We start from the raw sequence: 26420 nt of genomic DNA, 5'->3' as shown, positions 1-26420 counted from the left end.
ACGAAATATTAACCCAGATTTCTAAGACAAAAAGGGCCATAATTCAGCCAAAATCCTTGATGGAGTTATGAACTCTTGCCTATAACTGGACATGGTGATGGTAACCAAGTGCTGAAAGTTTCAAAGCTTTATCTCAAAAGACTTTGTCAAAATATGAACTGGTACGAAAAACTTAACCATGATTTCTAAGTCAAAAAGGGCCATAATTCAGCCAAAATCCTTGATGGAGTTATGTGCTCTTGCCTATAACTGGACATGGTGATGGTAAACAAGTGTTGAAAGTTTCAAAGCTTTATCTCAAAAGACTTTGTCAAAATATGAACTGGTACGAAAAACTTAACCATGATTTCTAAGTCAAAAGGGGCCATAATTCAGCCAAAATCCTTGATGGAGTTATGTGCTCTTGCCTATAACTGGCCATGATGATGGTAAACAAGTGTTGAAAGTTTCAAAGCTTTATCTCAAAAGACTTTGTCAAAATGTGGACTGGTACGAAAAACTTAACCCAAGGTGTGACGCCGACGCCGTGGTGAGTAGGATAGCTCTACTTATTCTTCGAATAGTCGAGCTAAAAACCTACAGTTGTTGATTGTTTCATATCTATAAGTATAAACAAGTGTGCCAGAATGTCACAATATATGCCCATAATTATAGCCAATTTCTTTACAAGTGTTAGCACCTGTATTTTCATATGGAATTTTTTGGGCCAATTATAAAAAAAGTTCTAATACTAGAGCTGCTTTTGAGAAAAGCACATGTCTCCCACAAGTACTTAATCATCTAGATTGGCATTTCTTCTCCATTATGTATCTGAGTCAACCATGCACCAAGACCTGTATCACTGGCATCAGTATTTTCGGTAATTCAAGGGCCATAATTCCGAAGTGCCTGGGCCGATTTGGCTAGTTATCAAACTTGGCCGAGGACTTACTGTAAAACACATTTTGTTTAAAGCAGCATGCCTCCAGATTTGGCTAAAAAAATAATCTTTCTTTCAAATTGAAGTTTGGTCTTATTATGAACATTAGAATATGAACTTTTGTTTGTAAAATATCTTAAAAGATCAAATCAAGAAACAAGAGGGCCATGATGGCCCTATATATCGCTCACCAGCGTTGATCTGGCCTACTGACCTAGTTTTTGACCCCACATGACCAAGAGTTGAACTTGACCTAAAGATCATCAAGACAAACACTCTGATTAAATTTCATTAAGATTTGGTTACAACTGTGGCCTCTAGAGATTTCACAAGCTTTCCCTTTGATTTGATCAGGTGACCTAGTTTTTGACACCACATGACCCAGATTAGAACTTGACCTAGAAATGATTAAGACAAACATTTGACCCAGTTTCATACAGATTGAGTTACAACTGTGGCCTCTAAAGTGTTCACAAGCTTTCCCTTCGATCTGACCAGGTGACCTAATTTTGACCCCACATGACCTAGATTCAAATTTGGCCTAGAAATCATCAAACCAAACTTTCTGACTAAGTTTCATAAATATTGGGACACAACTGTGGCCTTTAGAGTGTTCACAAGCTTTTCATTTGATTTGACCAGGTGACCTAGTTTTTGAACCAACATGACCCAGTTTCGAACCTGACTTAGAGATCATCAAGGCTAACATTCTGACCAAGTTTCATAAAGATTGGGTCACAAATGTGGTTTCTAGAGTGTTCACAAGGTTTTCCATTGAACTGATGTACTGACCTAGTTTTTGATCCAACATGACCCAGATTCAAATCTGACCTAGAGATCATCAAGACTAACATTCTGACCAAGTTTCATTAAACTGTGTGCAAGGGTTCGGAAGATTAGGCGCGCACAAGATTGCATATGCAGACTGTATGTACATAGTATGTGAACAAGAAACAAAGTCCCGTAACTCTGCAATTTTTGTCGTTGAAACAACCTAACATGCCCCATGCACAAGTACTGTTGTTACTGATCACTTGTGTGAAGTTTCATTATATTGTGTCAAGGGGATGAGGAGAGATGGTGCGCACAAGATTGTGTCTATGTATATAGTATAGTAACAAAAAAAAAAGTCCCATAACTCTGCATTTTTTTTTTCTGAAAGAACCTAACATGCCCCATGCACAACTACTGTTGTTACTGATCGCTTGTGTAAAGTTTCATTAAACTGTGTCAAGGGGATGAGGAGAGATGGTGCGCACAAGATTGTGTCTATGTATATAGTATAGTAACAAAAAACAAAGTCCCATAACTCTGCAATTTTTTTCTCTGAAAGAACCTAACATGCCCCATGCACAACTACTGTTGTTACTGATCACTTGTGTGAAGTTTCATTAAATTGTGTCAAGGGGATGAGGAGAGATGGTGCGCACAAGATTGTGTCTATGTATATAGTATAGTAACAAAAAACAAAGTCCCAGAACTCTGCAAATTGTTTTTCTGAAAGAACCTAACATGTCCCATGCACAACTACTGTTGTTACTGATCACTTGTGTGAAGTTTCATTAAATTGTGTCAAGGGGATGAGGAGAGATGGTGCGCACAAGATTGTGTGCACAAGATTGTGTCTACGGACAGACAGACAGACAGACGGACAGACAGACAACCTGAAACCAGTATACCCCCCCCTTACAACTTTGTTGTCGGGGGGTACAACAAGAGCTGTCTGATGACAGCGCGCTCAACTATTCGAAGAATTGATTGAAGAATGGTGTCAAAATATTTCCACGGATATTCAGACAAAAGAAATAAATAGATTAGACAAACAATGTTCCTGTATTACTTTGATTTCGATAAGTCTTGCACTAAATGGCAATATATGAGCCAATTTCAAAGTCCAAAAAGGGCCATAATTCAGTCAAAATAGTTATGTACTCTTGCCTACAGATGGAAATCATAATGATAAACAAGTGTTCAAAGTTTAAAAGCCATAATTATGTCAAATAGTTTTGCCAAACATGGACTTGTATGGAAACAGAACCAATTTCAAAGTCCAAAATGGGCCATAATTCAGCCAAAATAGATGACAGAGTTATGTTCTCTTTCCTACAGATAGAGACTATTATACTAAACAAGTGATAAAAGTTTTCCATTGAACTGATGTACTGACCTAGTTTTTGATCCAACATGACCCAGATTCAAATCTGACCTAGAGATCATCAAGACTAACATTCTGACCAAGTTTCATAAAGATTGGGTCGAATATGTGGTCTCTAGAGTGTTCACAAGGTTTTCCTTTGATCTGACCTACTGACCTAGGTTTTGACCCTACATGACCCAGTTTCAAAACTGAACTAGAAATCATCAAGACTAACAAACTGACCAAGTTTCATAAAGATTGGGTCAAAAATGTGGTCTCTAGTGTTCACAAGCTTTTCCTTTGATCTGACCTACTGACCTAGTTTTTGATCCAACATGACCATGTTTTGGACTTGACCTAGAGATCATCAAGACTAACATTCTGACCAAGTTTCATAAAGATTGGATCACAAATGTGGTCTCTAGTGTTACAAGCATTTTCTTTGACCTGACCTACTGACCTAATTTTTGACCCCACATGATCCAGTTTCGAACTTGACCTAGAGATCATCAAGACTAACATTCTGACCAAGTTTCATAAAGATTGGGTCAAAAATGTGGTCTCTAGAGTGTTCACAAGTTTTTCCTTTGATCTGACCTACTGACCTAGTTTTTGATCCCACATAAACCAGTTTCAAACTTGACCTAGAGATCATCAAGACTAATATTCTGACCATGTTTCATAAAGATTGGGTCACAAATGTGGCCTCTAGAGTGTTCACAAGGCAAATGTTGACGCACGATGCACGGCGGCCGCCGGACAATGGCCGGTCACAATAGCTCACCTTGAGCACTTTGTGCTCTGGTGAGCTAAAAAAAGATGACCGCATCGGGAATCAAACCCCAGACCACTGCGGCAATAAAGACGTTTTCCCGTCGTCGTAACCAATAGCGCTATAGCTGAAGTAGTGAATAATGACTTCAAAACATAGATATTACAATCGAGACAGTTTACATGGAGTAAAAGCGTGACCTACGCTTTTCGATTTTCATCGTAAAAAGTAGGAAAAACAGCAAAGTCTCATGTGTTTCCGTAACATAAAGTTTGTCAGTAATTAAGTTTTAAAGCCTTCTTAAGAAATATAGCATTTATTTCAAGAATTTAGATATCTAAAAAAATATTTTTGTTGTTGTCGAACCATCTGGAGGCATGCTGCTTTAAGTTCGGTGAAGATCAGATGAGAACTCTTCAACTTGAGAGTGGGGACAAGATTTGTGACAGACAGACAGAAAGACACACACACACAGACAGGAGTAAATCAATGTCTCCCACACCACAGGTGGGAGACATAATAAGTTATTTATAGTAACAACAAAGGGAAGTTAATCCTAAAAAATCTATATAATATAACTCCACATAAAACTCTACAAGGTAGAGAAAGGTCAAAATGATGTAACATGCATGTTGTACCACAGAAAAGTGGTCTCGATTTTTCCATATGGCCAGTAATAAAAAAGTTACAATACAAGCTATCTAAAGTAACAACAAAGGGAAATAATTCTTAAAACAAGGTAACCTCATGGTGGTGAAAATTTGTGCCAAGTTACATAAAAATTCCTGCATGCATAAAGAAGAAATGCTCCGGACAGTCATTCTTGAATTTGACCTTTGACCTCTAAGTGTGACCTTGACCTTAGACCTAGGGACTTGGTTCTTGCATATGACAATCCATTAACATTTGTGCCAAGTTACATCAAAATCCCTCCATGCATAAATGCATGAAGACAAAATGGTCCCAACAAAGTCATTCTTGTATCTGACCTTTGGCCTCTAAGTGTGACCTTGACCTTAGACCTAAAGTTCAGGTTCTTAAGCATGACACTCCGTCTCATGGTGGTGAAAATATGTACCAAGTAATATTAAAATCCCTTTAAGGATTGTTTAGTTACAGACTGGACAGGAAAAAAGCCCTTTTGGCCTTTGTCTTCCAAGAGTGGCCTTGACCTTTCAGCTAAGGGCCAGGGTTTTGTGCAGGACATGTCTCATCCTGGGGAATATTTGTGCCAACTGATATTTAAATCCTATTTTGCATGACAAAGTTATAGACCGGACAGGAAAAAAAATCCTGTTGTCATTTTATCTCCAATTGTGACCTTGAACTTTAAGCTAGGGTTCTGGGTTTGCGCATGACATATCTTCTCATCATGGGGTACATTAATGCCAAGTAATATTAAAATCCCTTCATGGATGGCAGAGTTATGGACCAGACAGGAAAAAAGCCCTGTTGACCTTTGACCTCCAATTGTGACCTTGAGCCAGGAATCCGGGTTTTGCGCACAACACATCATCTCATCATGGGGAACATTTGTGCCCAGTAATATTAAAATCCCCTCTTGTGCCTAGTAATATTAAAATCCCTCAATGAATGACAGAGTTATGGACTGGATACGAAAATGCAGACCGGGAGACAGAAAAGCACATTCCTATAGTCCCAAAACTGGCTTTCAACCGGAGGGGACATGAAGGAACCATAAAACTAAGAACAAGCGACCCAAATGGACGATCCATTCGAAGTTATTTTAAGCTTTTTTTCTATTTTGAACTCAGTCCAAAAATGTGTATTCGTGTGAATCAATTGAACTATTGTGTATTCAATTGAACTATGTTGTGACAGGTCCAAGAAAAGGCATTACACATCATGTTTAGACTATCAAAGTGGTTCATAACAAGAAACTCTAAAGATTTATTTTTAGCTCTGGCAGGCTAAAAGGCTATAAGAAACCAAGCGCAACCATTTGAACAAACTTGAGAGGTCTATGCCAAGTTCTGTAATGATCTATCAAGCAGTTAATAATAAGAAGGCATTTAAACATTTCTATTTTTAGCTCTGGCTGCCCCTTAGAGGGACTAGTGGAACAATTTGAAAAAAACAACAACTCCAGAAGAGGTCCATGCAAGGATGTTACAAGTTTGGTAATAATCCATTATGCAGTTCATGTTAAGATGTCATTTTAAAAGTATTTATGTTTAACACTGGCAGCTCCTTAAATAACTAATAACTGTGAATAAACTTGAGAGATGGTCCAAGCAAAACTACTGAGCGAGTCTAAGAAAGGGCTGTGCAAAGATGCTATAGAACATGTTTGTTGATGATCCATCATACATTCCATGGGGAAAAGTTGCTCAAGGGTTTTGCTATTTCTAGTTCTGACTGCCCCTCCAAGGTGCCAAGCAGAACTATTTTATTACAATAAAATTTAGAGGACCATACAAGTATGCTACAGACCAAGTTTGGTGATGTTACATCAAGTGGTTCATGAGTAAGTTGTTTAAATGTCAAAGTGTTTGAAAGAGGACCATACAAGGAAGATTAAGACTAAGTTTGGTGAACATCCATCACATGCTTTACGATAAGGTCATTCAAAGGTTTTTTCCTTCTAATTTTAGCTCTGGTGGCCCCTTAATAGGCCATTCCTAAGCACTTGTATAAGCTTGAGCGAAGTCCATGCCAGGATGCAAGAGACCAATTTTGGTGCAATTATGACCAGTAGTTTCAGAGCAGATGACAGAGTAATAATACTGAATCAGGATTACGTGACAGACACTGAACAATCAAGCCAACATAGCTAAACTAGAACAAGTTTAGATCAGCTAGTATAACAGCACCTCTGAGTTCTGATGTACCCTTCTGTGCTGTATACCATAAATTGTAACTGAAGTTACAGATGTTTAAAGAAAATGATGTTATAACAATTACCTATAGCACCAATTTTCCTATCTTGTATCCAGACTCCAGTATCTCCAGTTATGGTAGCCTTAAGACCAAAATAACCACACGTATTAACCATGGTCTTCTCAAGATTACACACATAGTCTCTCATACCCATATGGAAATGCTTTAAGTTCAATATCGGATAGGCCACTAACTGTCCTGGCCCATGAAAAGTTACCAGACCACCACGATTGGAGCGGTGGAATTCAGCACCTTTTGATCTTAGGTTGTTTTCTTCCTCTTTCGTGTAAATTTTGTCTCTAATACCAGTGGTATAGACAGGATTATGCTCTACTAACAGGATAACATTAAATCCATGTGCTCCTTGTTTTCCGGCAAGTTCCTCCAAATGGTAGCGGGCATATCTCATCTGCACATCATAGCCGCTGACAAATCCCATTCGCTGTAAATTGATGACATGGACCAATCGTCTTGCAGCTAACATTATGAATTAACCAACCATGTATCTGCTTCAAAATCAGTGATCTGCAAATACATATAACATATTAATTAAATGAATCAACTTTTTAGATTATTGTTATAGACTGTACATTGGATAATATTTGCCACGCTTTTATGCCCTTATATTGGTACTGAGGTTTTGTGTTGGGTTTAACATCGCACTGATACAATTATAGGTCATATGGCAACTTTCCAGCTTTGATGGTGGAGAAAGGTCCCAGGTGCCCCTCTGGGCACCTGGATAGAACCACCAACCTTCTATACTTTCCTTAGCCAGCTGAATGGATTCCTCACATAAAGAATTCAATGCCCCAAGTGAGGCTTAAACCTACATTGGTGAGGGGCAAGTGATTTGAAGTCAGTGACCATGACCACTCGTCCAAAAATATAAAATAAAAATACCATAAAAATAAGATTGTTGACTATCAAAAATGCATTTGCTAAGGGATGACAAAAACATCTGAACTGAAATAACAAAATTTCTTTTTATTTCATAGTAAATACATACAAGGTCATTGTTACTGGTGAGAAGAAGTAACTTTACCTGCCCAGTGTGTTTAAATTAAATATCCATGACTTACCACATATATTATATTACGACTGTTTTGCATAAGAACAGGTACATAAAATTCATGCATGATTTATGCAGGCTCATGTTGCTGTCCTGTTTGCACTTATCTAAATAAGGCCACCATGTTCCAGCTTTTTTCTTGCTTTTTAAAGGGGCATGCACCCTGATGTACTCCATTATATAGATGAGAAGCATCTGGAAGATATACAAGAGGACCAAGGGGCACTAAATCACTTCAAAATAGTTGGGGAAGAAAAGTCTTTGATATACAGTGAAACACCGCTCGCTCGAGCATCGAAGACTCAAGTACCCGTGCTCGCTCGAGCAATTCCTGTGGTCCTGGCCGATTTCCTTCTATTTTCTATGTGAAATTACCATGGCTGGGTCGAACATCGATAACTCGATCGCTCGAGCATGACACCTGGTCCCTGTGTATTAATTTACTATTTGCTTTTTCTGGCAAACTCGAGCAGAGGTGTCAAAATTTTTCACACCTTCGGTGGTCAAAATGTATCGGTTAATTAAAAATTTTCAAACGCCGTGAGAATTGAGTAGTCTATTCCACGACTATCCTAGATGTTTGTTTGTCGGTATATTTGATCTGATTAATGAGATTAATTATTGATAAAAGGTTGAAGAAAAGTTCTATTGATCAAATATCTATCAATTATTGATTACTTAAAACTTCTTTTCTGCGGGATTGTCTCGATACCACAGAAAAGAAGTTTTAAGTAATCAGACAGACAGACAGACAGATATTTTATTGAAGACTTGTACATTGTACATTGTCTATAACACATAAGTTACATAAATAATATCAACGTGAAACTACACATAGATTTCATAAATAGTATCAAAGTGCAATTATAAACAGTCTGGATAAGACATTATACAAATATAAATGGAAAATGAATAAGTAATTGTATAAACCTTTATAAACATTGTATATGGATATTCGATGGAGATGAACAAATTTAAATCAATAATTGATCGTTATGAAATCTTAGTATTTTAATCAGCAGTTGTTTGCATGCAAATGAAGGAAATGATATAGACATTTCATAAAATTTAGACAATAATTTTGATATGCACTTGTTGATAAATGAAAATAAAAAGTACTAGTGTGCCATTTACAAATTAAGTATTGAAACGTCTATCATAGATAACGTTTTTAATACATTTTTTTTAAATGTCACAAGTATGTTATTATTACGCATCACCGTTTACTCTGCAAATGATCCCGATGACAATTGGTAAAACAAAATTCTATTTTTTACTTATGTTGGTCAATGTTCAGGTCGCTCGAAACCATGGATAACTCGAGCATTTTGCTCATCCCCTTGCGTCCTCGAGCGAGCCGTGTTTTACTGTACTGGAGAAGTTGTCATTTTACCTTGCTTATGACAAAGTCTGCTGTACATCATCTAGTGTTTGAGGAGAAGTCCTTTGATATTAAATTCTACTAATTTATAACCACTTGAACAACTGCAAGAAAGGTTCATCCAAGAATACAACAGACCAAGTTTAGAGGAGATAAATGTATATGAAGCATATCATAAGATTGTTTAAATTATTTATATATTTTTTTAGCTCTGGTAGCCCATAAATGCATGTTCTGAATTACTGTGAAACCATTTAATTTCGTGGGCATGAAATTTTGTGGTTTTTGTCAAAACAGCAATTTCGTGGGGATATGAATTTGCAGATTTCAGCTTCTGAACAAACCGGTAAAAGGAATGGGAATTTTACTTGTTCATTAGGATTAAATTTCGTGGATTGATTCGACTGCAAAATCCACGAAAATTAGTCCCCCACGAATATTAATGATTTCACAGCAAGTGGAATTATTTGTACAAACTTTGGAAAGGTCAATGTTAGGAAGTTACAGACCAAGTTTGTTGTAATTCTAGCCAGTGGTTTCAGAAGACAATTGTTTCTGTTTACAATGTAAGTCAGATACTGTTATATCTCCCTTCACAAACAACCCACCCTGCACCCTTAAGTTCAGATGAATTAAAACTCCAAAGAAACAATAAAAGCCTTATGTCAGTTATGTGCTACTAGTGGTATATCATCAATGTTAATATTGTGTTTGTGCGAAAAATAATGCCCCTATTGTTAAGTCTTCATCACCTGTACCTTGGGAATTCTTTATACAATAAATCCATGGCAAATATATATATATATATATATATATATATATATATATATATATATATATATATATATATATATATATATATATATATATATGCAGCATTAAAAGCGATACAAAGAGAAAATTCTTCTTCAATATGAACATATTACTGCAAAGAATCAATTATGAAATCCATCTTCAGTGACCAAGAGCTGCTGTTTTTCTGAAATTTTAACTTTATTTTGCTCAAGTGTAATCATTAATTAACAGAATTAAAGTTTCAATGTTTACTTTGCGAAAATAAAGTTGTTTACTTTTTTAATTTGGCAGTGTCCAAGTTAACGTTTAGCCAGCTGGTGGCAAGTGATTCTGCGTTTGCAACCAGCGTAGACCAAGTGCAGGCTGATCATGGGATCATGGTCTGCACTGTTCACTATTCAGTTAGTAAATTTTCAGTGGACACCCCTTTGAATAATAAATGGTACTGCCCAAGTTGAATGAAGGACCAGTCCATTTTTAGGCTAAAGGTTAAAAACAATGTTTTGAAAAGAGGATAAACATTCTTCATAGGGTTTTAAAAAAATTAATATTGAATTTGAACTGTGGGAAAGGCGTATATTTTCCCTGACAGTTTGGTATATTTTGTATGATATCATTTGTCCTCCACCTCTTGTTTCATGGGGAGAAGTTGGCAGTTTCATGTGAAGAACAGGTCAGTACTGGTACAGAATTATCTACTCGGCTAATAAAATCATCCCTTGAAGTTTCAACATTCTGGGTCTAGTGGTTCTCAAGTTATGGATTGGAAATGGTTTTCAATGTTCGGGCCCCTGTGACCTTGACCTCTGCTCAAGTGACCCCAAAAATATTAAGGGTCATCTACTCTGTAAGTCCTATGAAGTTTGAAGGTTCTGGGTCAAATGGTTCTCAAGTTATTGATCAGAAACTGTTTTCAAGGTTTTGGTCCCTGTGACCTTGACCATTGATCAAGTGACCCAAAAATTATTATGGGTTATCTACTCTACATGTCCATCACCCTATAAAGTTTCAACATTCTGGGTCAAGTGGTTCTCAAGTGGTTTTCCATGTTCAGGCCCCTGTGACCTTGACCTTTGATCTAGTAACCCCAAAAATATCAAGGATCATCTATTCTGTAAGCCCTATCACCTCATGAAGTTTGAAGGTTCTAGGTCTAATGGTTCTGCAGTTATTGATCGAAAATGAAGTGTGACGGATGGATGGCTCCTGTGACCTTTACCTTCGATGGAGTGACCCCCCCAAAAATAGGGGTCATCTACTCAGAGTACTCTGTAAGCCCTATCACCCTATGAAGTTTGAAGGTTCTAGGTCAAACGGTTCTGCAGTTATTGATTGGAAATGAAGTGTGACGCACAGACGGACAGGGCAAAAACATTACATCACAAACATTTCTTTTATTTCTCATTTTAGCTACAATTACTGTACTTTAAAGCAATATGTATATAATGCCATTTCTAATTTAACATTAATATATTCTTTAAAATTTATTAAAGGATAATAAGGTCCAAAATAAGTTTATCAAATTTATTATGCTATAAAATAAAGCTCTATCTTGGTTTGGCATCACAATAAAAAGTGCTCAGTGAAAAAGAGACACGAACCCCTGAATGGGCAGATATAAAAGTCACATGAAAGACTAAAATTACCAACCAATAAAAATCCAACTTAAACTTTCACTAAATGACAGCATCAATTAGTAAAATATATCCATCCACAATAAAACAATTCCACAGGAAACAGAGAGCAGTCAAAGAATTAAGTTGTCATAATATTCTAGATCAATAACCATTAGCTACTTTAAGCTACTTTAAGAGTTTCTGCAAACAATAAGTAGCATCAAACTGCCTAAAATCTGCTTATCATTAGTAGAACACATGGGGAGATGCTATCATGTATCACTGTGCATACAAAAACTCAAGGTACTACTGACTTAGGATAATGAGTCAGTTTATATAAACATGTGTATTATTATTTGATACCACCAACCACAGTTGCTAGACACATAATCAAATATTTTACTTAATATATGTATATAAAATATAGTAGTCGCAACTTGACCGCGATGGTTGACCTTAGGCTGATTATGCATATCGATTATTCCATTGTAGAAATAAGGGGTGCTAAGGGTAGCCGTGTATATTTATATGGAACTAGTTTGTATACAGTGTTTTACGTACACTCCTTTTCAATAATAGGTTGTACCTCATTATGTATCATAATACATCGGGGTCAAGTTGCGTCCACTATATCTTATATAAATATAATAAGTAAGTAAGTAAGTAAGTAAGTATAAGTATATATATATATATATATATATATATATATATATATATTAAGTAAAATATTTGAATATGTGTCTAGCATCTGTGCCACTAACAAGACTCATTCTACCAATGATATACATGTATGTTGATAAAATCTAAATACTGATAGGTCACAGTTATACATGTATAAAATAATAAAAATATTTACATCCCTTTGCTCAACTGCCTTGGTGTCCTAAATGATCAGTAGCAATATACAAGGGATGATCAATATATAACGGGAAAATTCTTATAACTTTTTTATAGAAATGTAGATCTTTCTCACACTTGAGCCAGAAGTAGTTAAATATATTAGCATTGTATCGCTAATGTTTCAGCTTTATACTAATAGAATGCTAAAATCTACAGTTGCTAAGGTAACGCTTAATATGCATAGGCAGGGCATTTTAAATACTTTTCGTCATTGTCATGTAAGTTCAAACCTTTACAGTTTTAATTCTAGCAATGGTACATTGGTGAAAATTAGCCATTATGGCCACCTAAGACTCGCCCATCGGATGATGACGTCATGCACGAGTTGTGACGTCATATGTTACGTCATGCACGTGTTACAGTTCCGCGGTAGTAAAAATGGCGGAGGATCAAAGGTTTGCTATAAAATTTTTAGTTTTGAAGAGAAAAAGTAAAAATGAAGTTGTGAGAGAAATAAAGAGTACCTTTGGCGATAGTTCAATGTCCAAAACAAGAATTTATGTTTGGTATGACAGATTTAACAACGGCTGGGAAAATGCGTATGATTTACCACGGAGTGGCTGGAAAGTGACGTCGACGCACGATAAGAACGTTACAAGGGTGAAAGATCTCATTAACAGTGATAGGCAGTTAACTGTCAGAGAAATATGTAATAAACTGAACTTGTCATATGGTACTGTCCATACAATCTTAAAGAAAAAGTTAAATATGAGAAAAGTTGCTGCACGTTTGATTCCAAAACTGTTGAATTGTGAACAAAAGAAAATGCGCATTGAGGCTGCTAGGAACTTTCTGCACAAATACCACGCACTAGGTGAAGCTTTTATCAACAGTATAGTTACAGTAGATGAAACACGGATTCCTCTGTACAACCCTGAAACAAAACAGGATTCATGCATTTGGAAGACACCAGCCTCTCCATCTCCACAGAAGGCCAAAGTCTGTCGGTCGCAGAAGAAACAAATGTTTATCGTCTTTTACGACGTGGATGGCGTTGTTCTGACACACGCAGTACCAATAGGACAGACGATTAATTCAGCCTATTATAAAAAGGTTAGTAGTTTAAACGTTTAATCGTATCAAATATATATTATTTACTGATTAAAATGTAATTCCATAGAATCAGATACATATTAAATATTGTCTTCCCCCATTTTCAGGTTCTTAGTCGACACTTCCTCAGAGCCATGCGTTGGAAACACCCGGAAAAGTTGAACCATTTCATCTTGCATCATGACAATGAGCCACCCCACACTTCAAAAGTGACCACAAGTCACATAGAACATCTAGGAATTAATCTACTAGATCATCCTCCTTATTCACCGAACTTGTCGCCAAATGACTTTTACCTGTTTCCGACACTGAAACGTGAATTGCGGGGTTTAAAGATGAATTCATTTTCAGAACTTCGTAAGAAAGTGTTGAATGTACTGAACGAAATTCCCAAAGATGACTATCGTAATTCACTTTTATCCTGGGTAACCTGTTGGCAAAAATGTATTAATGTAAAAGGAGAATATTTCGAAAAGTTTTAGAAAATGTGTGAGTTGTAGTACAACAAGAGGACCATGATGGTCCTGAATCGCTCACCTCTTCCCACATGATCCAGTTTTGAGTATGATGTCATTTTTTCTATTATTTGACATAGTGACCTAGTTTTTGAGCTCATGTGACCAAGTTTTGAACTTGACCTAGATATTATCAAGATAAAAATTCTGACCAATTTTCATGAAGATCCATTGACAAATATGGTCTCTAGAGAGGTGACAAGTTTTTTCTATTATTTGACCTATTGACCTAGTTTTTTAAGGCACGTGACCCAGTTTCAAACTTGACCTAGATATCATCAAGGTGAACATTCTGACCAATTTTCATGAAAATCCCATGAAAAATATGGCCTCTAGAGAGGTCACAACGTTTTTCTATTTTTTTATGTACTGACCTAGTTTTTGAGGTCACGTGACCCAGTTTTGAACTTGACCTAAATATCATCAAGGTGAACATTCTGACCAATTTTCATGAAGATCTTGTAAAATATATGGCCTCTAGAAAGGTCACAAGGTTTTTCTATTTTTTGACTTACTGACCTAGTTTTTGACTGCAAATGACCCAGTTTCGAACTTGACCTAGATATCATCAAGGTGAACATTCTGACCAATTTTCATGAAGATCTTCTGAAATATATGGCCTCTAGAGAGGTCACAAGGTTTTTCTATTTTAAGACCTCCTGACCTAGTTTTTGAAGGCACATGACCTAGTTTCAAACTTGACCTAGATATCATTAAGGTGAACATTCTGACCAATTTTCATGAAGATCTTGTGAAATATATGGCTTCTAGAGAGGTCACAAGGTTTTTCTATTTTTAGACCTACTGACCTAGTTTTTGACCGCACGTGACCCAGTTTCAAACTTGACCTAGATATCATCAAGGTGAACATTCTGACCAATTTTCATGAAGATCCATTGAAAAATATGGCCTCTAGAGAGGTCACAAGGTTTTTCTATTTTAAGACCTACTGACCTAGTTTTGGACGGCACGTGACCCAGTTTCAAACTTGACCTAGAATTTACCAAGATGAACATTCTGACCCATTTTCATAAAGATCCCATGAAAAATGTGACCTCTAGAGTGGTCACAAGCAAAAGTTTACGGACGCACGCACGGACGGACGGACGGACGACGGACACCGCGCAATCACAAAAGCTCACCTTGTCACTTTGTGACAGGTGAGCTAATAAAGTTAAGTTAAAAACGTTGAACTCAGTTGTACGTCAATTAGCGCGTAAATGACGTTGCCCCGCCTATGCGTTTCATAGGTTGACAAAAATGTTGTCAATTGTTTATTTTTCAATATATTTGCACACTATTTCGTGTGATTTTTTCTAATATATGTATTTACCCCTACATAAAATATCTCTGGAAAATAATAAGTACAAACAAATTTATAAGCATTTTCCCGTTATATATTGATCATCCCTCGTATATGTAAATAATTATGGTTATCTTGCAAATTATGTAGATTAAGCCAGTCTGATTTTTTTATGTTCATGTGATAAATCAGATTTCTTTGTGTAATAGATCAGAATTTAATAATCAGATTTCTTTAGTAACTGATCAGATTTCTTTGTAATAGATGGGTGAAAAAAAAAACAAAAACAAGAGGGTCATGATGACCCTGGATCGCTCACCAGAGTAATATGAGCTACATGTTTCAAATGTCAAACTGATGATTTTTAGAAATTTTTTGGAATATTTTCCGATGTACAATCAAGTAACCCCTGGGGCGGGGCCAATTTTACCCCGGGGGTCATGATTTGGACAAAGTTTGAAGAAGTCTACTAGGCAATGTTGGTCATATCAAATATCTAAGATCTAGGCCTTCTGGTTTATTTTTAGCAAATTTATGAAGATTTCCCTATGTACAATCAAGTAACCCCTGGGGCTGGGTCAATTTGACCCTGGGGGGTCAAGATTTGAACACCTTTTGTAGAGGTCAACCAGGCAATGCTACACGTCAAATATCTAAGCTCTAGGCCTTCTGGTTTATTTTTAGAAAATTTTGAAGATTTTTCTATGTACAATCAAGTAACCCCATGGGGCGGGGTCAATTTTGACCCCGGGGGTCATGATTTGAACAAATTTTGTAGAGGTCCACTAGGCAATGCTACATGTGAAATATCTAAGCTCTAGGCCTTCTGGTTTATTTTTAGAAAATTTTTGAAGATTTTCCTATGTAAAATCAAAATCACGTGACCCCTTGGGCGGGGTCAATTTTGACCCCGGGGGTCATGATTTGAACAAATTTTGTAGAGGTCCACTAAGCAATGCTTCATGTCAAATATCTAAGCTCTAGGCCTTCTGGTTTATTTTTAGAAAACTTTGAAGATTTTTCAATGTACAATCAAGTAACCCCATGGGGCGGGGGTCATGATTTGAACAAATTTTGTAGAAGTCTACTAGGCAATGCTACATGTCAAATATCTAAGCTCTAGGCCTTCTGGTTTATTTTTAGAAAAATTTTGAAGATTTTCCTATGTAAAATCAAGTGACCCCTGGGGCAGGGTCAATTTTGACCCCGGGGGTCATGATTTGAACAAATTTGTAGAGGTCCACTAGGCAATGCTACAAGTGAAATATCTAAGCTCTAGGCCTTCTGGTTTATTTTTAGAAATTTTTTGAAGATTTTCCTATGTCAAATCAAGTGACCCCTGGGGCAGGGTCAATTTTGACCCCAGGGTCATGATCTGAACAACTTTAGTAGAGGTCCACTAGGCAATGCTACATGTCAAGTATCTAAGCTCTAGGGCTTCTGAGTTTTGAGAAGAATATTTTTTAAGATTTTCCTATGTAAAATCAAGTGACCCCTGGGGCGGGGTCAATTTTGACCCCGGGGTCACAATTTGAATAAATTTGGTAGAGGTCCACTAGGCAATGCTACACATCAAATATCTAAGCTCTAGGGCTTCTGGTTTTTGAGAAGAAGATTTTTAAAGGTTTTCCTTTCTGTTGCCATGGCAACCAGAGTTCTTCATGGAATTCAATTCTTTGAACAATTTTTGTAGAGCTTCACCCAAGGAACAGTCCTGTGAAGTTTGGATGAAATTGGCCAAGTAGTTTATGAGGAAATGTCATTTAAAGTAAAAGTTTACGGCCAGACGCCGGACGGTGACTGATCAGAATAGCTCACCCTGAGCCTTTGGCTCTGGTGAGCTAAAAATGAAGCTTTTTAAAGATTTCCATTTTACTGTTTATTGAAATAAGAAACTAGTTCATTTTTTTACTTCTGAAAAATTAATGTGTTTCACAGTGGTAAGTTGTTATTTCAAAGTTTTATTGCATTACGTTGGTCCTTTAAGAAACTATGCAGAAAAAAGCTTTAAAAAATGTCCCAAGGGTACTGGTTTTAGCGTGAATTGTAACTGAAATCATGGTTTTCACCTTTAAATTACTTTGTAACCACCTTCTGTTTTAAAGAAAGGTTTTCTTTCTGCTGAAGTGTAATGTGTTATACTGATTTAAAACAATTTTAGAAAATATTAATGAATAATTATTCTTCATGGCTACACAGAAATGGAAAGGTGTTAAGTCTTTATTTTCTCTGAAAATGGCCAATACCCAGCATCGAAAAGTATCATTTAATAGATGAAATATTTTTTTCTTTACTTAGTAGGGATATGTGTATTTTTTGGTTGTTGCTTTTTTTCACTACTTTTTCGACTAATTCAATCTGAATGACACATTATATGTAATATTGAATTACATGTACATAAATATCCCAGATGTACAAAATAGCAAAACTGATAGTATTTTTTCTTGTTCATGTGAAGTTATGACTTATTTGTACATTCTTACTAAGAGAAGGTCCCTACAAATCAGTCCTCACACAGATTTGACATGGTAATTGTGAAACCAGTTTTTTTCCTGCCAATAATGTGTTGTCCCAAGCGTACATGACTTTTGGCATGTTTAGTTTTACAGGTGTCTGTGCCCAAAGATATAAATGACATGTCACCCAGGTGCATGGCAGCATTTAATAGGGTGCAGTTTTCCTACAGAAATGTCTTTTCAGTTGTAATAATGGTAAACTGGCAAAATATTATGGATAACTCCAACTTTTAACAATAAGATTTTTTTTTTAAATAAGTGTCCATTTTTATTGACTAACTTAATTTCTACATCATATACTTTAATGTATGCTATTATCATTACAGCTTAAAAGAAGGCATGTTCTCTTGAAAACTAATGATTTTGTAAAATCCGGCAGGTTTAAATTATTGCTATTTTTGTACACTTGGGACCTGAAAATAACTTAAATATAATATCATACAAAATATAAAAAGAATTCTAATTATTTTTTCACAGAAACAACTGAAGTGAAAATAACTACACCCTTGATAGTAAAACTGTTGTCTGCTACATACACTTACACAAAATTTGCACAACTGAACAGAGTGAAGTTGAAATACATCAGCAAGCAATACTTTAGCAAATAGGAGACTAAAACTAGAATAAAATGAACAAATTTATTATTTACCTAGTAAAACTACAAAGAGAATGTTTTTATCCATATGATTGTACAATGTCAATGTTTTCTTTTGAAAAACAATGAATGTATCTAATAAGGGCTTATAATTGTTCCAAGTGTACAGAGTAATGCTTACCTTAAACTATGTTGTAATAAAAGGCTGTGGTACATGCTCATGATATGTATTAAAGTTGATTTTGGATGCAAAAGAAAAGGTTGTTAACTTAGTTCTTAATTTATGTTTTAGCATTTGTGCATTCCTTGCCAAACATTTCCATCTGAAAACTTATGGAATTATAATAATATCAGCAAATGTTCACTTTGTAAGTTATTAACAAGAGCACACATCTGCGAGACACTATTTCTTCTCCCTGTTCTTCAATGATTTGTTTTGTAAGTATACAAATGAAAGATATTGGATTTGTTTTTCAAACATTGTAAATATAATAAGTGACACTGTGTCAGTGTCTGTTTTTGTCCCAAGTGTACGGAAAATATTCAAATATGTTCTTATGAAAACTTCTTGGTATACCTTTGACAAATTTTTATACTGTGAAATCATTAATATTCGTGGGGGACTATTTTCGTGGATTTAATGAATGAATCACTCCACGAAATTTTATCCCAATGAACAAGTAAAATTACCATTCATTTTATGCTCAAAAGTCGAAATCCACAAATTCATATCCCCACGAAATTGCCGTTTTGACCAAATCCACGAAATTTCATGCCCACGAAATTAAATGATTTTACAGTATATTGTTATGAAACTTGGCTCAGTTCATGCATACATCCTGAAGTTTTGTAAATGTAGAAATTTACCACTAGAAATAAAACTGTAACTGAGCTAATCAAACTTCAAGTGGTACAAATGTAAAAGCCTGACCCGTAAAAGTATAAAAAGTTTGATTCTGACTCCTTTTTTTTTGATAACTTTGACTGTTAACTGTTTAAATTTTGTTTATATATTGAATTTATAATTATATTGAGCTAAAACACCTTTACACCTGTTATGTTTTAATTGTTTTTGTATCAAAGAATGGTACCCATTTTACAAAAAGTTAATTTTTTTTTTTTTAAATCATTAGTTTGCATTTTTTTGTTTGTTTTTCAATGTACTTGCCCTTTTGATATATTTAACTAGAACATTCTTGCTACCTTATTCAATATATAACTTAATCCTAGCACATGGTTTAAGATTTACTCCTTATTCAAACTCAGGCTTCATTTTTAGCTGGACTATTTGAAGAATAGTCTAGCTATTCTACTCACCCTGGTGTCGGCGTCACACCTTGTTTAAGTTTTTGCATGCACTGAAGTACATACAGCTATCATTTAAAGGCATATTGCTTTGAAACTTATTTTTTCGTTTTCTAGGTCAATTACCAACCTCACAGAGTCAAGTCCCATAACTCTGACATGTATTTTGAGCAAATTATGCCCCCTTTCGGACTAAGAAAATTCTGGTTAAAGTTTTACATGCAAGTTACTATCTCCAAAACTAATGCAGATATTGAATTGAAACTCCATGTGTCTTCAGGGTTATAAAACTATTTGATAGCACCAAGTCTCATAACTCTGACCTTCATTTTGACCAAATTATGCCCCCTTTTGGACTTAGAAAATCCTGGTTCAAGTTTTGCGTGCAAGTACATACAGCTATTACTAAAAGGCATATAGATTTGAAACTTATTTTTTCTTTTTCTAGATCAATTACCAACCTCACTGGGTCAAGTCCCATAACTCTGACATGTATTTTGGGCAAATTATGCTCCCTTTTGGACTTTGAAAATTCTGGTTAAAGATTTACATGCAAGTTACTATCTCCAAAATAAATGCAGATATTGAATTGAAACTTCACGTGCCTTCGGGGTTATAAAACTAGTTGATAGCAGCAAGTCCCGTAACTCTGATATGCATTTTGGTCAAATTATGTCCCCTTTTGAACTTAAAACTCTTTTGATATTAAACCTTTTTGGGTAATAATTTCCTGCTTCTGGGACAATATTTCAAATAGTAAAGCTTGGCTTTCTTACAGACATCTCTTGTTTTATTTTCACCCAGATCAGCATATGTCTTTACCATATTTTAATCTGTACCTAAAAAGAATGTTTTTCTTATTTTTCTTTGTATCACAGAATGACTAAGAACTACTTTAAAAACAATTCATAATATATAAAGATATTTACCTTCTTTTTGAAGCACAATTCTGATCTATCCTACCGGTACTTTCTGTAAGTTTGCATACAGTGCAAGCATATGTACCGGTATATAATTATAGTGGCAGGTTGTTGTCAAGTGGCCATTAAGTTGAAGGTTTGGTCAGTAATACTGTCATATTTGTTTACGTCAGTGGAAACTTACTTTAAATTTGTTGAAAATTGTATTGTAAACTGTTTCCTTTACTTGCCACTTCCTAGTCTAGTGTTCAGACCCTATGTTTTGTTAACAGGAGATAACTCCTGAGGATATTCAAATATTGTTTAATAAATCCCTTTTCTTCCCGAAACACTAGATAATCACAGCCAAGAAAATCGGTCAGAATATAGGAGTAATGACTGAATTTTTTTTTAAAAAAGATTACAGTCTAACCTGTCTTAAGCAGCCAGCCAAGGGAAGCAGACAATTTGGCCGCTAAAGCCAGGTGACCGCTGATCGGAGGTGCAGCCAATATATGTATTTTTCAGACTTCTGGCCAGTATAGCTTTTAGGCCCATTTTTTTGGGGGGGGGGGTTCCCATTATTATTTTACCAGGATACAATGACGTGCATTTGCCTTCGCAATACGAATGGTCCTCTTAGCAATCTAAAACTTCGGCGTGATTTTTTTACTACAAAAATTGTTACAGACAATTTTCCAACTTCAAAACAAGTTTGTTTATAATTTTCGCCATTTTGTAAGGGAAGCTACTCCCCGCGCTTATTGTCTACGCTAAAATCTACGATTGCCGTTACGTTCGGTAAAAGATGGAGTGGTTTATTTATTTTTTTTCAAACACAATTAATTTCATATAGATTTAATAATATTTTGATGACAGAAGTATAAAAAATCACAAATATTATGCTACTGGTTAGTTATCGAGTATTATCTTTAACCGAGGTCAAACTGTGAACAACAAAATTGACACGAGGTGACACGCTAATTGCCGATAATTACTGACCATTTGATCATAACAAAAAGGGGATTACACCTTTGGTTATCAGTTTTAATTGAGAAGCTCATGTCATTTTGTCGTTCTTGTGGTGAAGTCACGCGAAACTTAGCAATCACGTGCTTCTCAAAAATCGGGTATCTTCGGCGATTATTGCCTAAAAATAATTGATTTTGGAAGAAAAATGGCCGCTGAAAGGGGTCAAATACGGCGGTCGGGAGGCAATTTCGGTGGCCGCTGGCCGCGGACGGCAGGTGGCCGCTGAATAAAGTGATAAAATAGAGGAAAATCCGTCGGGGGCGTCATAAAATGGCCGCTGAACGGAGGTGACCGCTGATCGGAGGTGACCGTTAGTACAGGTTAGACTGTATCTAGCTGGGTAGTCAGACTTGGCCATTTTCGTGAACAAGCTAAACTTTTAACCTACAACTAAGAAATGTACCTACAGGTACAAATCAGAAATATTGTATGGAGGCAATTAAGGAACTAGAATGAATGAATTTGTTACAACTGAGGTCTATTTATGATTGTTTTCTTCAACAAATTATACTTTTACATAGTACCCTTGGTCAATTCTCATTAGTTTAATAGTATATGGCATTTGATAAGTTCTATTGTGCATTTTAATTGACCTGGCGGGGTGGGGTTTCGTGACCGTCCACCGCATTAGTGTGCAGGATATGTAGTATATTCAGCAACTTTAGTCGTTGGTTACCAAAGGATTATGGAATTAAACAATGATATTGCTCTGCCTATTTTGCTTGTTGTTTTGAGATTACCATTATTTGCGTAAGTCTGAGATTAACTCCGCCCGGCCAGGTCGAATAAAATGCACAATATGTAATTTTACTCATTTTAGGGTAAGTTTGAAAACCACCATCAATTGACTCATAAGCTCGATACCCTGGGAGTCTACCCATTAGCATCCCAGTGGATCAAGTCATTTCTCAACGAACGTTCCCAAAGAGTACCGGTAGTTGTGGACGGCTTCACCTCAGATGAACTTCCTATTCTTTCTGGGGTTCCACAAGGATCAGTCATTGGCCCTAAGACAGTTGTCTTTTCCTAGCCTACATAAATGACAATTCACAACTTTTTGCAGATGACACTATTGTCTATCTGACGGTTAAATCCTCCCTTGATTCCCAATCTCTACCAAACGATCTCCATTCCCTAGAAGCCTGAGAAAAGGACTGGTCAATGGAGATCAATCTGGATAAGTGTGAGGAATTGAGGACTACTCGAAAGAACAAGAGCTGTCACTACTGATGACAAATGCCCCTGAAGTGTGCGTGAGAATGCTACAGTTGTCTGCGCAAAAAAAATCACACATCATTTAGTGACCTTGACCCCTGAGACCAGGGTCATAAGCAATTACAAACCTTCTCAGTATGGTTAACATTTGTGTCAAATTATTTTCAAGTCCTCTGATAATCAGAATCAAATAGTGAAAATGTATCAAAATTAACCTTAAATTCTAAGTAAAAGGGGGCATAATTCATGAAAAATTGGTGTCAGAGTTATGCACCTTGTATCACATGATGTGGGTGATAAGATGGAACATCTATTTTAAGTTTGAATCAAATCCATTTAGTAATAACTGAGAGATAGATTTCGGGATACGACAAAACTGACTCCTACATACTCAACCCCCCACTAAACATGTTTGGTTGGGGTATAACGAGAAGGTGCATTAAGACTTTAATCAAAGTGCAGACGCAGAAGGACGCCAATGCCAGGTCAAGTAGGACAGCTCTCCATACTTCGTATAGTCAAGCTAAAAATAGACCCTGTTAACCATTAACCTCTAAGTGACCTTGACCTTAAGAGCTACGGCTCTGGATCTTGCAAATCACATGTTGTCTCATTATGGGGAACATTTAGGCCAAGTAATTCCAAAATCCCTGCGTCAATGGCTTAGTTATAGACCCTGTTAACCATTAACCTCTAAGTGACCTTGAACTTAAGAGCTACGGCTCTGGATCTTGCAAATGACATGTTGTCTCATTATGGGGAACATTTAGACCAAGTAATTCCAAAATCCCTGCGTCAATGGCTTAGTTATGGATGGAACAAGAAACAGACCCTGTTATCCTCTGACTTCTAAGTGTGACCTTGACCTTGGAGCCAGGGGGTCTGGGTCTTACGCATGACACGTCATCTCATTATGGTAAACATTTATGCCAGGTTTTGTCAAAAAACCTTCATGGATGGAAGAGTTATGGACCGGACACGAAACAGACCCTGTTAACCCTTGACCTCTGTGACCTTGACCTTGGAGCTAGGGGACTGGGTCTTGCGCATGACATCTTGTCTCATTATGATGAACATTTATGCAAAGTTATTTCAAAATCCCTTTATGGATGGCAGAGTTACAGCCCGGACAATAATTTACACGGACGCACAGACAGTGGATTTTAATATGCCCATCTTCGGGCATAAAAAACCTATCATCTACAATTATACACTCAATAATATAGCACTAAAAACAACAGAAGCTGCTAAATACCTGGACATCACACTAAGTAAAGATCTCAGTTGGTCAAAACATATTGATAACATTACATCGAAAGCAAGTAATTCACTTAGATTTGATCATGATCACAAGAAATGTCAAAACAACCAACAGAAAAGTAAAAGAAACAGCTTACAACATCCTTGTCCATCCACAGCTTGAATACTTTTCCTCCATATGACACCCTCGGCAAAAATCCCTCACATTCAAAACGATCTGAAGCTTGATACGTATGTAACAACTATGGTCAATCAAGCAGTGTCCCCCAAATACTTAAAGATCTCAACTGGCAGTCTCTTGAACAACACTGCCTCAAAAATTCCCTTATTATATTTTTCAAAATAAAGTACAGTCCAGACCCGGATTCAGGGCCGGGCCGAGGGGGCTTATGCCCCCTCTCCCCAAGTTGGCCAAGAGGTGATCTACATTTTTGTATAAACATCAAAGATGCACCCTACTATTTTGGCAAAGGAATAATATTTTCTCAAAACGCAGACCCAGAAACGCATCAGAGGCCACCATTTCATACCTATATTTCAAATTTTTTCAGGGGGAAAGCCCCCTGAATCCACCCGTCCCCATCAGGAGGGGACTAACCCCTCCATTGCCTCAAAATTTAGACTAAAAAGACACGGGAAGCCACCATTTCCTGTCTGCATTTCAACAATTTCCAGGGGGTAAGCCCTTGACCCCCTAAAATGAAGAGAGTACCTTGACCAGTAAATGCACAAGAGGCCACCATTTCATACCTGTTTTTCAAAAATGTCCAGGGAGAGACCCTACTACTATAGGCAGAGGTCCACATACCATACCTACCTGCTCAAGGCGCTAAGCCCCTCTGCGGTGACGTCTTTGTTCTAGACTGATGCCCCCCCCACAACACAGTCAGACGCAGAAGACCATAACCACCTCACACCTACAAGGAACCTGAAGTACTTGATCCCTAGTACAAATAATAGGACGTTTCGGGACAGCATGATAACTTTTGACTGTAACTGTCTCCGTCACGTCCAAACTTATTCTGCATATTTCTGTTATGAAATCCCCAATGAAAGCCATTGGGAACGTTTTCTGGTACATGTACAAAGTACTTGTAATGATTACATCTCTGATAATTAATTTATGTTGACATTAAAGCATAAACTTGCCTCACTGACATTTTATGAATATATATTTTGGTTGTTTGTTTCTGCATTTTAGTTAAATCAGCAGTCTGCTGTTTATTGAAACCGGTGTCAGGGTAGATATCTCAGGGCACTCGTTTGGCCGTTTTTGGGGCCGAATATGGGCCCCATTCACCTCATAAAATAACATGTCTTTTTCCCCTTTCACAGATGAAAATTCCCCTGATAACAGGTTGTTTGACACAACTAAATATGAATTCTCTTTCAAGTTTTATTTAGTTACTCTAAGGAAGGTTACTACTGCAATATAGTTACATTAGTTAGAAATGACTGAAAACAGTATTGATAAGTGTGAAAAGTAGTAACATATATATGGCTAAAATCTTCCTCTTTTTGTCTTAAAACGTTGAAAAATTCCCCTCCCTGAGTGTATAGGTACCTGTCCCCAAAAGTTGTCTAGTGCCCTGTATCTCCTCACACCTGTCAGATCATATTTTCGAAGACTTAAAAGTCTTTTATTTAAAATCATTAATTAAATTTAACCCATTTGAAGTTTCTAGATGAATATTAATGTCTAATTTATTAAAGCAAGTAAGTCTGACCAGTATATTATGACTTTTTTTTATTTTTTAATGTCTTCGTTTTCCTAATGTAGTAAAATGCTGATACTGGTAAGGCTTATAGGGATGACAACTATAAAATATCAGGCCTTAAACAAGTCATCCCGATATGCCAAATGAGTAAGGCTACTTGATCCCACAATCTCATATCCATTCACTGCGAGTCTGGCAACTGTAACATTCATATCTATATCTTTGTTTTTAATCTTAGTTATTGTAGTTCTTTTTACCTTTGCACCTAATGAGCTTGCTCATATATCTTTTATTAACAGTCTATTTATTTATTTATTTATTTATTGACATTTAAGATCAATAGCATAAAACATAACACATGGCAATAAATATAAATATCACAGCATATAAAAAAACAAAAAAACAATTTCTTTACTTAGTTATAAAAACAAATCTATATTTAAGACTAGGGTAAGATGCATACTTTTAATAAAACAGAAAGTTCTAAGCCTGGTGTTATACTTTAGAGAAAGCTAA

At 36.3% G+C, this 26420-nt stretch overlaps 2 protein-coding genes across 4 annotated transcripts in view; one reads left to right on the top strand and one right to left on the bottom strand.

Moving 5' to 3' along the window:
* The window catches only part of LOC123554250 (putative lipoyltransferase 2, mitochondrial), a 34523-nt gene that overhangs the window by 7432 nt on the left and 671 nt on the right, over positions 1-26420 (bottom strand). For 2 of the 3 annotated variants that reach the window (XM_045344248.2, XM_045344249.2), the window contains exon 2: positions 6754-7254. In XM_045344248.2, coding sequence (XP_045200183.1) covers positions 6754-7213 — 460 coding nt within the window. In that variant the 5' untranslated portion in view covers positions 7214-7254. Of the gene's footprint in view, positions 1-6753; positions 7255-7774; positions 7856-26420 lie in introns of those variants that run through there. The other variant, XM_045344247.2, reaches the window with a different exon arrangement.
* Positions 12872-22741, top strand: LOC128558259 (histone-lysine N-methyltransferase SETMAR-like). The gene is made up of 3 exons (XM_053547155.1): positions 12872-13432; positions 13654-13971; positions 22532-22741. Exons 1-3 carry the CDS (start codon positions 12872-12874, stop codon positions 22739-22741), a joined length of 1089 nt encoding a protein of 362 aa, XP_053403130.1.

This window comes from Mercenaria mercenaria, chromosome 7, assembly GCF_021730395.1.
Source record: "Mercenaria mercenaria strain notata chromosome 7, MADL_Memer_1, whole genome shotgun sequence".
NCBI lineage: Eukaryota > Metazoa > Mollusca > Bivalvia > Venerida > Veneridae > Mercenaria > Mercenaria mercenaria.
Note: the sequence above shows the minus strand (reverse complement) of the source record. Positions and strands in the feature narration are given on the sequence as shown.